Source organism: Phlebotomus papatasi, chromosome 2 (assembly GCF_024763615.1).
Source record: "Phlebotomus papatasi isolate M1 chromosome 2, Ppap_2.1, whole genome shotgun sequence".
Classification (NCBI taxonomy): Eukaryota; Metazoa; Arthropoda; class Insecta; order Diptera; family Psychodidae; genus Phlebotomus; species Phlebotomus papatasi.
The window spans coordinates 24686363-24699161 of record NC_077223.1 but is presented as its reverse complement, the minus strand read 5'-3'; the positions used below and the strand labels follow the sequence as shown (position 1 = coordinate 24699161).

At 33.1% G+C, this 12799-nt stretch overlaps 1 protein-coding gene across 1 annotated transcript in view; it reads right to left on the bottom strand.

Moving 5' to 3' along the window:
* The window catches only part of LOC129803184 (Ig-like and fibronectin type-III domain-containing protein 2), a 316223-nt gene that overhangs the window by 19453 nt on the left and 283971 nt on the right, over positions 1 to 12799 (bottom strand). The window contains exon 8 of the mRNA XM_055849573.1: positions 9029 to 9500. Coding sequence (XP_055705548.1) covers positions 9029 to 9500 — 472 coding nt within the window. The remainder of the gene's footprint in view (positions 1 to 9028; positions 9501 to 12799) is intronic.

The following is a 12799-nucleotide window of genomic DNA, read 5'->3' as shown; positions in this document are numbered from 1 at the left end:
AACGAGAGACCCAAGGAATAGGTAAAGTTAGAAAGACATTCCATCAAAATATAACACTAAATTATTGAAAATATTATCCGACAGGTTATATACAGTGGAACCTCGAAAGAGTCAAGTAATTATTTCCAGGCATGTTCACTCCATTGGATTCGGTGACTCTATCGGAGTCGGAAAAAAATTAATTAAAATGTGAAATTTTGATATAAATAGTATTATTTTATGTTTATACAAGATAATTGATAAATTTAACACGATAGTAGAATATTCTATTTAATTAACTCATAAATACTGCACCCTTTGGTCCAAAAAAGTCGTTATGTTTGGGCAAAAGTTGGAGATTAAGAAATGATTTTACAGAAGGTTTTTATTATAGGTATCTTCAGTAAAAATTACTATCCATGGGATAATATTGAGGTCCATCCAGGATGTTAAGATAGGGAAACGGTGCCTTAAGCTGTGTATACATTAGACAAATTATTGAAATAATAGCATTTCAAAGTGACATTGAAAAGAAACTTCAATATAGAAGCGAATATTGAAACCAATATTTCAATAATTGTCTACAGACTGAACAAATTGACTTCAATATTAAAACTTCAATATTAAAAACACCAGTCTAGCCAGGGATTCACAGATCTTCTGGGATTTTCTTCCGTATTTTGCCAAGAACACCCAAAAATACCCAAGTTGGTCAGAAGATTTCTCCAGCTTCCTCCAGAAATGCCAGATCTTCTGGGATTTTCTGGTTCATTATGCCCAAAGCACTTCAGACACATTCTGTGGTCAGAGGATCCCTGGAGCTTCCTCCAAGAAATCCCAGATCTTCTGGGTTTTTTTTTGAATATTATGTCAAAAACCAGTCAGATACGTTCGGTGGTCAGTGGATTCCTGGAGCTTCCTCCAGGAAATCCCAGATCTTCTGGGATATTCTTTTATATTATGTCAAAAACACTTCAGATTGGAAACAAAAGCCAAATAGAATTAATAACTTGAATTCTCACAGACTTTCAGGATCATGCTTCGCATCATACCGTAGGAGAGTTTACCATCGCGAGCAAAAGGACTGGATGGCCACAATCACAAGCTTTCGTTCCCTCTGTAGGATTCCAATTCGTATCGTAAAATTACACTTATATGAAGTGCTTTGGGCATAATGAACAAGAGAATCCCAGAAGATCTGGGATTTCCTGGAGGAAGCCTCAGGAATCCTCTAACCACAGAAGGTATCTGGAGTGTTTTGGGCATAATATTCAAGAAAATCCCAGAAGTTCTGAGATTTCTGGAGGAAGCAGATGATTAGTGCTGACCAAGTTGGGTTCTTGGGGATTTCTGGAGGAAGCAGGAGAGATGTGTCTTGACTTGGACTTTGATCTTGGATGTGTTTTCATTCATGAACAAGGAAAATCCGGCAGTTCTGTGATGTTCTGAAGGAAGAAGATTCCTGGTCATTAAAAAAATATTGTAGGAAATATCAAATCAATTTGATATTTAGAATTTCTTTGAAATTTTATTTCAATGTGACTTTGAAATTTTTTATTGATATAATTTGGCGTAGTTTGTAACCATTCAAAATAATGAAATAAAATATTGAATAAAATGTTCCATATTGAAACAAATATTTCAATATTTGCGTACACACTGGACAATTTTCTTCAATATTGAGGCATTTATGTCAATAAATCTTTGCAGCGTGGAGGCAATCCTTGGCAATATTTGATATTGAAAAGAAATATTTCAATAAATTATGTCTAATGTATAGCCAGCTTTAAAGATTTCTTTTTCCACTTTTTTTTAGAAGAGCTCCGGTAGATATTTAATTGTAGAAAATTCTGATGCAATTAACATTATTAATTAGAATTTATTTTAAACTTTTATTGTATAAAAGAAGAGATTGATAGTTGATCTATTCGTTATGACATAACTATGGCTCTAAACTTCACAAAAAGAGCAATAAAACCATTTTTTCTCATTTTCTTCTTGTTCTGAAAAATGGGCGCTAAATATTTAGAGATATCGACTTGGAGTCTTCAGATGACCCCCTAATAAGTCAACCTGGGGATTATTATTATGACCTTCATTTCCTCCCTACCCCTCCCTACCGCCAAAATCGTTTTTTTTTTTTTTTGTGATTACAGGACAACACGTCATACGGGATCATAGGGTTTAATCAAAAAATCTTAAGGCAAGAGAGAATTTTCATTAGGTCAAAACACTTAAAATGACGGAAGAAAACTATTTTGTCGAAAATTGATTACACGGTTAATATACGAATTTTATCATAATATTGTTTTTCTTGTGTTCAAAACATTACATTGATACACCAAAGCACTGATTTGACTTTCGAAAAAGTCATACAATATTATAAGGTAATTAATAATAAAAAAAGTTGACTCTATTGGAGTCAATTTGGGTCCAAGTTGATTCTATTGGAGTCCGTAGAGTAAAAACATAGCTGTTGACTCTATTGGAGATTGACTTTATCAGCGGTTGATTCTATCGAGGTCTCACTGTACTACTAATGGAAACCAAAGAACGTCGCGTCGGAGAAAGAACGGTTAGCTCAGAAAATTTTGATTTTTCCCAAAGCTTTGGGCTCAAACTCTAAGCCTCCCTCAGTGGTCAAATCTTGTCTTTTCTCACTTTCTCATAAAGTCAGGGATTTCACAGGGCATGGGAACTGCACTTTATTTTGTAATTTTAAAAAAATAAATATTGGCTAGTTTAAATTTCTGAGTGTTCTCTTAAGCTTCCAAAGAAATCTCTTAAGTGAACACTCAGAAATTTAAATTAGCCAATATTTGTTTTTTAAAATTACACAATCAAGTGCAGTGCCCAAACAAAATTCCATGCCCTGTGAAATCCCTGACTTTATGACAAAGCGAGAAAAGCCAAGATTTGACTACTGATTTGAGAAAAATCTAAATTTTCTAAAATCTGACTCTTCTTTCCCCAACGTTCACTGGTTCCCATTAGTAGTATAACACTAAACGTCGCCAAGAAAAGTTATAAGTACCTTGTATTAATTCATTAATGATAATTATCTAAATAATCTAAAATTTAAACCTTCAATGCATAAATTGCACTCTGAATAAATCTTATTCAATAAAAATAAAAAGGCTTAAACGAACTAAATACAACCAGTGTATGGTATATAACCACAAAAATTTAATAATGTCATGTAATTTAACAACCCTGTCAGAAAGGGATACTGTTATTGCTGAAATTTATACTGAAAACTAGAGCTAATAATATATGAGAGTTTATGAAGTAAATTTAATTACTTGTCCAATTCACCCGTTACTGTAGTGGCTCTTCATTAAAAATTTTATTGGTGAAAACTCGAAACGTATCTTTTGCTTATTAAATGTGAGTTGAAAAGAAGCTTGATAAAGGCATTGGGTCTGCTCCTGATGAGATGTCACGAAAAGCTCTATGGTACGAAAAAAATTGTCGTCGAGAAAAAGTTGAAATAAATTGGATTTAAATAGCTTTTTGGTGAAAGAAGTGCATCAACAGCTAAAAGCTCTCTACAAAAAGTCTTCTCATCCAAAAAAAGGGACAGTCAATTGAAGAACACTTCGCAAAATGCTCGTATTCAAGAGTTCGATGTCATATCCCAAAAGCGGATTTCTTAATATTTATTTGGGTGAATAAGACTATTTCATCGATTTCATCTAACTGTCGTCAAGTAAATACGCCTCAATGGGCTCCTGTGGATTGGTCATCTGGTTCGCAAGGATGAGGACAACCCATCTTAGAAAGTCTTTAGAGGCTAAATTGGAGAACAGTGGCATGTAACAGGCTCAAAAGGCGACGGTTCCCGAGTTAGGCCAATGCTAGTAATTGGTTGTAGTGCCCGTTAAGTAAGTAAGTAACTAAATATAATGGTTTCTTTTTATAATTCTCACTTGATCCCGATAGAACCTTATCAGAGTTTCAGGTCAAAGCCGTAGCCATAGCTTAACTCTTTAGAATTTTGAGACCTTCGGGAACTGAACTAAATCTTTTGTCTAAAGAAAGTATTAGACTGTTTAGTTAGACTGATTCGAATTACTCACTATAAAGCCGTACTATAAAATCACAATAAAATGACTAATATTGTCATATCCAAAACATTTGTTTTCGAATTGTGTAAAGATTCTGTAATTCTGTAAAGAAGAATTTTTCACATGCTTGCATACTATAAGTTTGTTTGGCTGTTAAAGGATGTTCTTCCACGGAATATGAGAAATAATCTACAAAATTGGTGCAAAACTATTTTTTATGTTCGTCAAACATTTGCGCAGTTTCAATTAAATATGAAAAAATAATTTTTAAAGTTTTCACAATATTCAGGAATGTTCTCAAAAGCAATTAAGAGGTAAAGCTCAGCGAAAACCCTAAGACGCTATCTTTCACCGTTCGGTCTCTTGATCTAGTAATAACATGATCGTTGGAAAGATGCACAAACGACACCACGTAAAAATGCTAGTTTTACAAGGTAAGAAAAATAGAGATATTATCATGTTACACTCCCAGTAAGTACGAGCAAAAAATAGTAGTTTGAAGAAAGAAATTTTATTTGCTCTCCAATCTCAAACAGACACGAGCAAAATAATTGCATTTCATATTTAATCAAAGTTTGTCTGACACTGAATTTATCTCCATCTTGAGCTTCTTAAGCAAACGATACAAAAAGCAGGAAGCACAGAAAATTTCCGATAGAATCATTATGAAAAATCTACATTAAGGCAATGTAGAGCAATGTTTGAGCACGAAGAATTTTTTGCAACAAATCCACCACCCTCACTCAAACCACCCAGCTTTTTGGCAATATTTGCCCAACAATTGAGATATTCGCAGCACCAGGCAGAATAACTTTGGCAGAAAAGAAGAGAAGGAACAACAACAACAAAAAAAATTGCTAAAGTTTTGATTTATAGCTTATTAAAGGGTTACCGAGCATTCTTTAGCTTCTTCATGGCATATCAGTCCTCAAAAAGTGTCTTGCCATGAAAATGATAAATCTTGAGTAATTTACTTTTCGGATTAAATTGTTGGTGTGCTTTGCAAGAAAAATCCTTTTCCACTGTCAAGCTGGAGGATTTTCCACGTACATAGTACCAATGTGAAATGTATAAATTATGGGGTGGTCGGGCTTATCGACGAGGTCACAATATATCAAGGTAGAAGCTCCCTTTCTACCTCTTAGAAAGAAGGAATCCACTTAGATATTTGTTATGTGTGTTCCGATCTGGATTTTAGCCAATATGATGTCATTTAACACATCAACTCAAGTACTACTTCTCACATTATATATCAAGCTCTTCACCAGGAAGAATAACTTCTTGATTAAGGATATAGATTACATTGCACATGCACATGTTAAATACCGTAAATTGCAATTCAAGAAGATGTGTTATGTGAAGTATTCCATCGAACCATCAATTGTAATAAAACGGGAGTACTTCTATATATAATGCAACAGGTGGTTTCTTCTACGTAGAGATTTTGAGAAATATGGTACCTTAACCAATGGATAGACCTATTTGTTCTTTGGAATCTTCCTAAAAGGTTCAATTACTTGAACAAAGAGAGGAAGTCTAAATAAACCTACAAGGAGTAAGTCCTGCAATCCCTATCGTATCGTTTCTATTAAAGTTCTATTAAAGTTTTAAACTAAGGAATATTGAAAAGGGAAACATAGAATAAAAGTAATGAAATATCGACATAAATATTTTAATAAGGGAGTTAGAAAGCAGTTTCAAGTTTCAAAACTGGGATTTTTCATCTTGCAGCATTTTCTGCAGTCTTTCAAAAAGGATCAAGGGGATGTTTTTTTAAGTCAATACATTTTTTATTGCATTTGATTAAGTTCTCTATTATGGACATTTTGGATATATGACTTATTACGCTGGATGAGACCCGATTTCCTAGCCACAAATGTTGAGCCAAAGGTCCCGGCCAAGAACGTGGCACTTTTTTAAACATTTACCCAACGAGATGGGTCCCTGTAAAAATCTCAAAAGTCATAATGCCGAAATGCGTAAATAATAAAAATAATAATAATAATAACAATAATACGATAATGTAATGCCCAATGCACAATAACTTTTGTTTTGTAAACATGCTTTTGACATTTCAATGAGAGTGAGTGAGATCTTGATCTAGTCATCTCGCTCACTCTCATAGGAAATTTTGAAAACATGTTTAAAAACAAAAGTTATTGTGCGTTGAGCATAATTCCCAATGCACAATAGCTTTAGTTTTGTAAACATGTTTTCGGAATTGCCTATAAGAGTGAGTAAGATGACTAGATTTATATCTCACTCACTCTCACTGAAGTGTCAAAAACATGTTTACAAAACAAAATTTATTGTGCGTTGGGCATAATGCCCAGCGCACAATAAAGTTTTTTGTAAACATGTTTTTGACACTTCAGTGAGAGTGAGTGAGATATAAATCTAGTCATCCTATTCACTCTTATAGGCAATTCCGAAAACATGTTTACAAAACTAAATTTATTGTCTGCTGGGCATAATGCCTGGCGCACAATAACTTCTGTTTTGTAAACATGTTTTTGACATTTCAATGAGAGTAAGTGAGATCTAGATCTAGTCATCTCGCTCATTCTCATGGAAAATTTTGAAAACATGTTTACAAACAAAAGTTATTGTGCGTTGGTCATAATATTAATCCCGATAAATCGTATTGTATGCAATCCCAGACAGGCATTCAAGAATTTTTCTATTTTCTTTGTCAATTCTTATAATTTTCACTAAAAAATTTCAATATTCTTCAGAGAATATTCTCATTCGGGATTGCGAACCATTCAGGATCTTGTCTCATCGGAATTTTGGGTTCTCGGTACTTTGGCTGTCGGGACTTTGGTAGCCGTACGAGATGTCAATTCGGAATATTCTTTGAGTAAAATCTATAAGTTTGTTTTCCTGGATAAAGGCCTCTACACATTGGCAGCACTTTTCTTCAAAAAAATGTTCTTTTGAAGGAAATTGCTTGCAGTACTGCAGATGGAAACGTCAAAATTCTGTCAAAAAATCCATTTTTGAAAAAAATTTCTCCCAATATGTAAAGGACTTAAGATTCAAAATACCAATAAACAGATTCCCTAAAGGCGTCTACACATTGGGAGCACTTTTCGTCAAAAATTGCGTTTTTGACAGAAATTTGACGTTTCCCCCTACAACGCTGCTAGGAATTTCCTTCAAAAAAGCAATTTTTGACAAAAATTTCTCCCAATGAGTAGAGGCCATAAAAGAAAATTTTGAAATTTCAAAGATGAATAAAGGAATAATTTGAGAGTTTTCGGTGCAATTACAAGTTCTAAATAAAATGGGGGAAGTATAATATTTTTTTCAATATGATTTAACTTTTTCACGACCAATGGAAAATGAAAAAATGTTTTATACTATTCACCTGTCCCCACGACTTCTGAAAAATCTGTAATAAACCACTTCCAATCGAGAGATGATCCACTGGTCATCAAGCAGTTAATCTCGAAAAGCTCACCGTGTGGAACTCTTGCCTATTTTGTATCCACGAAATTTTCGATTTGAAATTTTGTCATCGTAAAACCGGGGAGAATTCTCGAGTGGTATTCCCGGTGAGAGTTTGATTAATTTACATAGAAAATTTAGCAAATAAATTAAAATATCGCGTTTTTTAAAGTTTTAAATGGTTTTTAAATGATTATTTCACTTAATAATAATAACAACTGTGCAGACATTTCGAACTTTTTTCTTATTATCTCTTATTATTTTTCTAATTGTTTGATTTTTATACCAATCATTTTGTAAATTTTATTATTTTAATATTATTTTGTTTCAGCTTTCGTAAATAAGAAAACGGTTTTGGCCATTTATTGATTAGATCTTTGATTAACCTATTTATATTCCTAATAAATACGAAATTGAATAGATTTTTAGCAGTTTACTTGGCCATGAACTCTATAACTCTTAATTTTTGTTTTGACTAAATTCGGAGAAGAAAGATCGCATAATTTATAGGGAGTTTATCAGGAAAATGTTCTTTTTTTGTAAGTTGAAATTGTTAGATCTCAAGAACCAACAAAACAAATATTTTAAGCAGCAAAATAATACCAGTTATTATAAAATTAATAAATGGATAATAATTGAACAGTTAAAAATCATATAGTTACGTGTTTTTCCTTAAATTAGAAAAAAATATTGAGTGAGATTCTTGATATTCGAATCTATATTATCCTTTTTTATTCGACATAAAATTTAAGAAAAATTGTAACTTCTCTATTGAAAAACTAATTACAATTATTGAAACGCCTTTCTTTAGGTCAATAAAGTCTTTATTTGAGAAAATTCATTCCAATACTCCACATAAAATAGAAAAGAAAACCTTTGGTGTGAGAAATTTTACTAAAATCCGACATTATACTGACATCCTGAAAGACCTAAAAAGTGTTTTACTCGTGGGACGACATATTTTCACCGGAATACATCGGAATATCCCTATTAAAATATTGCGCCAGTCTTAAACTTGTTTTACTAGATTGAGTAATACATTTCGGAAGGCTTTTCCGCCTTTGATCTTAAGAAAGCTAAGAAGAAAGATAAGTTATGTTTCAAAGGCCCGGAAATACTGACCAACAGCGTAGAAGAAGGGCAGGGTAATATGGGGTAATTAGGAACAATTTCCAATATGGAACATCTAAGATTTCCACATTGTTTCAGATGGACAAAGAGAAAAAGAAGACCACGGAATAAAAAAAAAACAAAAAGTAAGAAGAAAAGATACAACTTTGTGTGTGTGTCATTTTTTGTTTTTCACATCTTCAATAGTGAAGAAATTAGAAAAATAAAAATTGGAAACAGTCCCAAATTGCCCGATTACGATTTCTTTTTAATTTCTGAAAAAGCTAAAGGATACATTCGAGATATTTCCTTAAAATTTCACTGTCAATAAAAATAAACATTTGGAAATTTTTAAAGCCTAAATCAAAACCATATTTCTTTAACAGAAACATTTCTTAATGTTACACGAAATTTTGACTTACCTGGTAACACAGGAACTTCCGCCACGTTCTTTTGCTTAGCCTCTCCACTTTCGAGAGTTAAAGCTCGGATCCGGAAGCTAGGAAGACTAGACCCGTAGTCATTGTTAGCCGTTACTAGGATTGAGTACATTGTAAAAGGCTTGAGATCATTGATGGAGGTGGTGTGAACATCTCCAGGAACGGAGACGCTCACAGATGTTGTATCATTAGCTAGCCAGTCTTGATCAAAGCTATGCATCAGTGTCACGTTAACCTGATAGAATTTGACAGAGGATGCAAGCTTGGCAGGTGGATTCCAACCAACCTGGAGGGATCTCTCACTTAAAGGTTCAACATAGACATCCTGCGGCTCACTGGGGAGTTGCTGGATGCCCAGAAGAATGCATTGCAGAGCAGGGAGAGTATGAGCAGCACAGGATACACGCGACTTGAGATAATCCGTAAATGGAGTGTACTCCCCTCGACACATATCCTGAAAGAAAATTAATCCTCATTGTAATCTAAAATCTTTGCAGCTCTGTGGTTAAAAAGTACCGAGAGCAAGTCAATATCTTTAAGCTTCAATGTCAATAAAAATAATATTAGGCAACATCTGTTACAAATCATTTTATAATCTCTCATGAATACATATTAAATGTTTTATATTAAATTAGCTCTCCCTCAACTTTTCCCGTAAGTTTTTGTGTTTTCGTCAAATCAAGTAAAAAAAAAATCATTATTGTTTCTTCTGTTGCCAGAAGTCACAAAGCCATTGGAAAAAGGCATTACATTATTCAAAATGTTTTTTTTTACCAGCTTGTATGGAGAGAGAATTCCAATTTTTCATTTAAATTAAGTTCATAAACATACAAAATTGCCTTTGAAATCTGCTCAATTGTGCTTTATCAGTAGGAATTGCCCAACAAAAGGAACGATATTTGTGATCCAAATTCGAAATTCAATTATAAATTTAGGAGCACATATTGAGCGCAGTAATAAATTATTTTTTTATATGGAAATTCTGAATATAATGTTATTAAATATGTAAAAAAAAAATCACGCAGAATGTGAAAAGCATAACAATTGGTGTTCAATTGTACTACATAATCTGACATATTATTTAAATTGACAATTTGCTACTAACTGAAATTAATTTCGAATGGGGATTTAATCCTCTTATAAGCTTAATATTGATAAAGAAATTATATCGTTTGACAGTGATAATATATCTTTTAAATGTTTAAAATTTAACCGGAAATACTTTTTAAATGCTCATTTTGGATTGAAATTATTTAATGTAAATTGCAATACATTATTTTGGTGCATTGAGCTTTAGCTGGCTATAGGTATGCGAATTTCAAAATTTCTTATTACCCCCTAGAGAGCCAAACTTTAGTGCTTTACTAAATTACAAAGTGAAACTTTATATGAAATTCTTTCTGAAGGACTCTCCAGAGGATTATTGCATATCTTATAGAAAACTGTGTCTACAAACTTTTGGGATTTTCTTGGAATATGTGATGGAAAATTTTCCGTTACTGAATTTCAAATTCCTCAAGGATTGTACTCAAAAGTACACATCTATGAGTGCTTTTAAACCAATTAAGATTCACGGAAAGATATAATATTGGTATAACTCACTGCTGATCAAGTACAATACGCACATTGAAAAGTTAGCAAGTCCATGAGAACTTATAGAACTTATCCAAATTAAGATTACCTATAAATAACTGGAAGAATATGTCTGACAGAGTCTAAAGCTAGACAAATTTCAATTTTTTAAATTCAAAGATATCTAGGATAAATCTTAAAAATTAAATTTATATTTTAAGGTTTTTAAGACCTTCAATTCCAGGGATTCATTTTCAATACAAATTGATTTGAAATATTTAGTGACTTCTTCTTAATTTTTATTGTTTGGAATCTCAAAAGTAGTTTATCACATTTGTTTTCTATAAAATAATGTCCAACGCACAATAACTTATGTTTTGTAAACATGTTTTCGAAACTGCCTATGAGAGTAAGCGAGACGTCTAGATCGAGATCTCACTCGCTCTCACAGGAAGCCCCGAAAACATGTTTACAAACAAAAGTTATTGTGTGCTGGGCATAATTCTTAATAGAATTTAAAATTGAAAAAAATATAAACATTGCGTTGCATAACACCAACTTTTTCAAAGTTTCTTGCTCTTCTGGAAGAACATCCTAATTGAACTGGAGGCAAAATTCCTGTAAATTACCTGTTGGCGATATATGCCTAAAACCTATCGGCTCCTTTAGCCAAAGTTTTATAGGATCTTCAATAAAAGGTAAATAAAACTCCACGAGCTAATAGAAGAACAGGGAATCCTAAGAGAATCGGAGAGATTTCATCTTCTGCGCTAGATTGAGCTGTTCTTCAACTAGATGTGAACAATCTATCTAACCGTTCCAATCCCTAAGACTGATAACAGGCAAGCGAACACACGAGCCAACAACAGAATACATCACTGAGAGAAATCCGAAAAAGATAAAATAACATTCCGGAAATGTCAATTTTACCCTGCAGTATTGATCCAAAATCGGTGTAAATATTACCCTTTTTAGGTGTATTAGGGGTTAAAGTTACCCTTTTTCATGTTAATTTTACCCTTAAAAAGGTATAAAATTAACATATGTTGATATATTTTTACACCTAAAAAGTGTTAAAATTCTGAGGAAAAAAGTTAATCGCACCCTCTTTTTTTCTTAGTAATGATGTAATTATTTGTTTTTCAGAAATCTAAAAATATCAAGGATTTGGATAGAGCAACTGTTCTGTACTGGACACATCTAAAGCCGAAAATAGACACAGGGATCGGCTTAGGGATCAGCCCGAAAAATGAGGATTGGTGTCGATACACTCACGGATCAGCCCATAATTTGGAGGATCAGGCTGATCTTCTAATCTGGCTGATCTTCATGAGGTCTAGTGAAATTACGGGGATTATGCGAATCAACGCCAGTGCTGAAAATAAAAAGCTTCACTTTGGAGGTTTTTGGGTGCTTTTCGAAATGTCAATTGGGTGAAAAAACATGGAGAGTAATGATCTAGACACACTTACGACTTAAGCCGAGAGACAGCTTAGTGGAAAATGATAGAAATTCGGTTTAACCCTTATTTCGAATACAATTACTCTAAGTCGTCTCTCGGATAATCCTCAAGTATGTTAAGGCCCTAATGGTACGCAATATCGCAAAATCTTAAAATTCATTAAGATTGGAGTAAAGAGAAGATCAGAGTGCTCCTTACACGAAAAATCGATTGATGTTGCACTTAAAAAGCTGTTCAGCAATCAATGTGTGGAGATTTAATAGAAATTTACGCTGAAAACGCTAATCCTTTATCCTAAATCCTCAGTGTATGATAGTTTGGGCTGATCCTTTACCGCCAAATTTTTCGAGCTTAAGTCGATAGACCGATTAACGTAATTGTAATCAAAATAATGAAAGGACTATATTCCCATCAGTTTCCCCACTAACCCGCTTCTCGGTTTAAGCCGTAAGTCTCTATCTAGTCAAGGGTATTAATTAATCATTTCTTCTTCAAATAGGTCGCACGTTCTAGAAACAATTTACGAGAAATTTAAGCAATTGTATTAATTTCCCAAAAAAAAATACTAAGTGAATCATTCTGATTCGAATTGTTCGAGATTCAAAAGTCCTTTAAATGAATTAGTTTTTAGTTGTTTAGCCACTAATAAAAAATAAAATAGAGAAAATAATTTTATTCATCACAATAATTTGAGAGCGTGATTCAGTTTCATTCTTTTC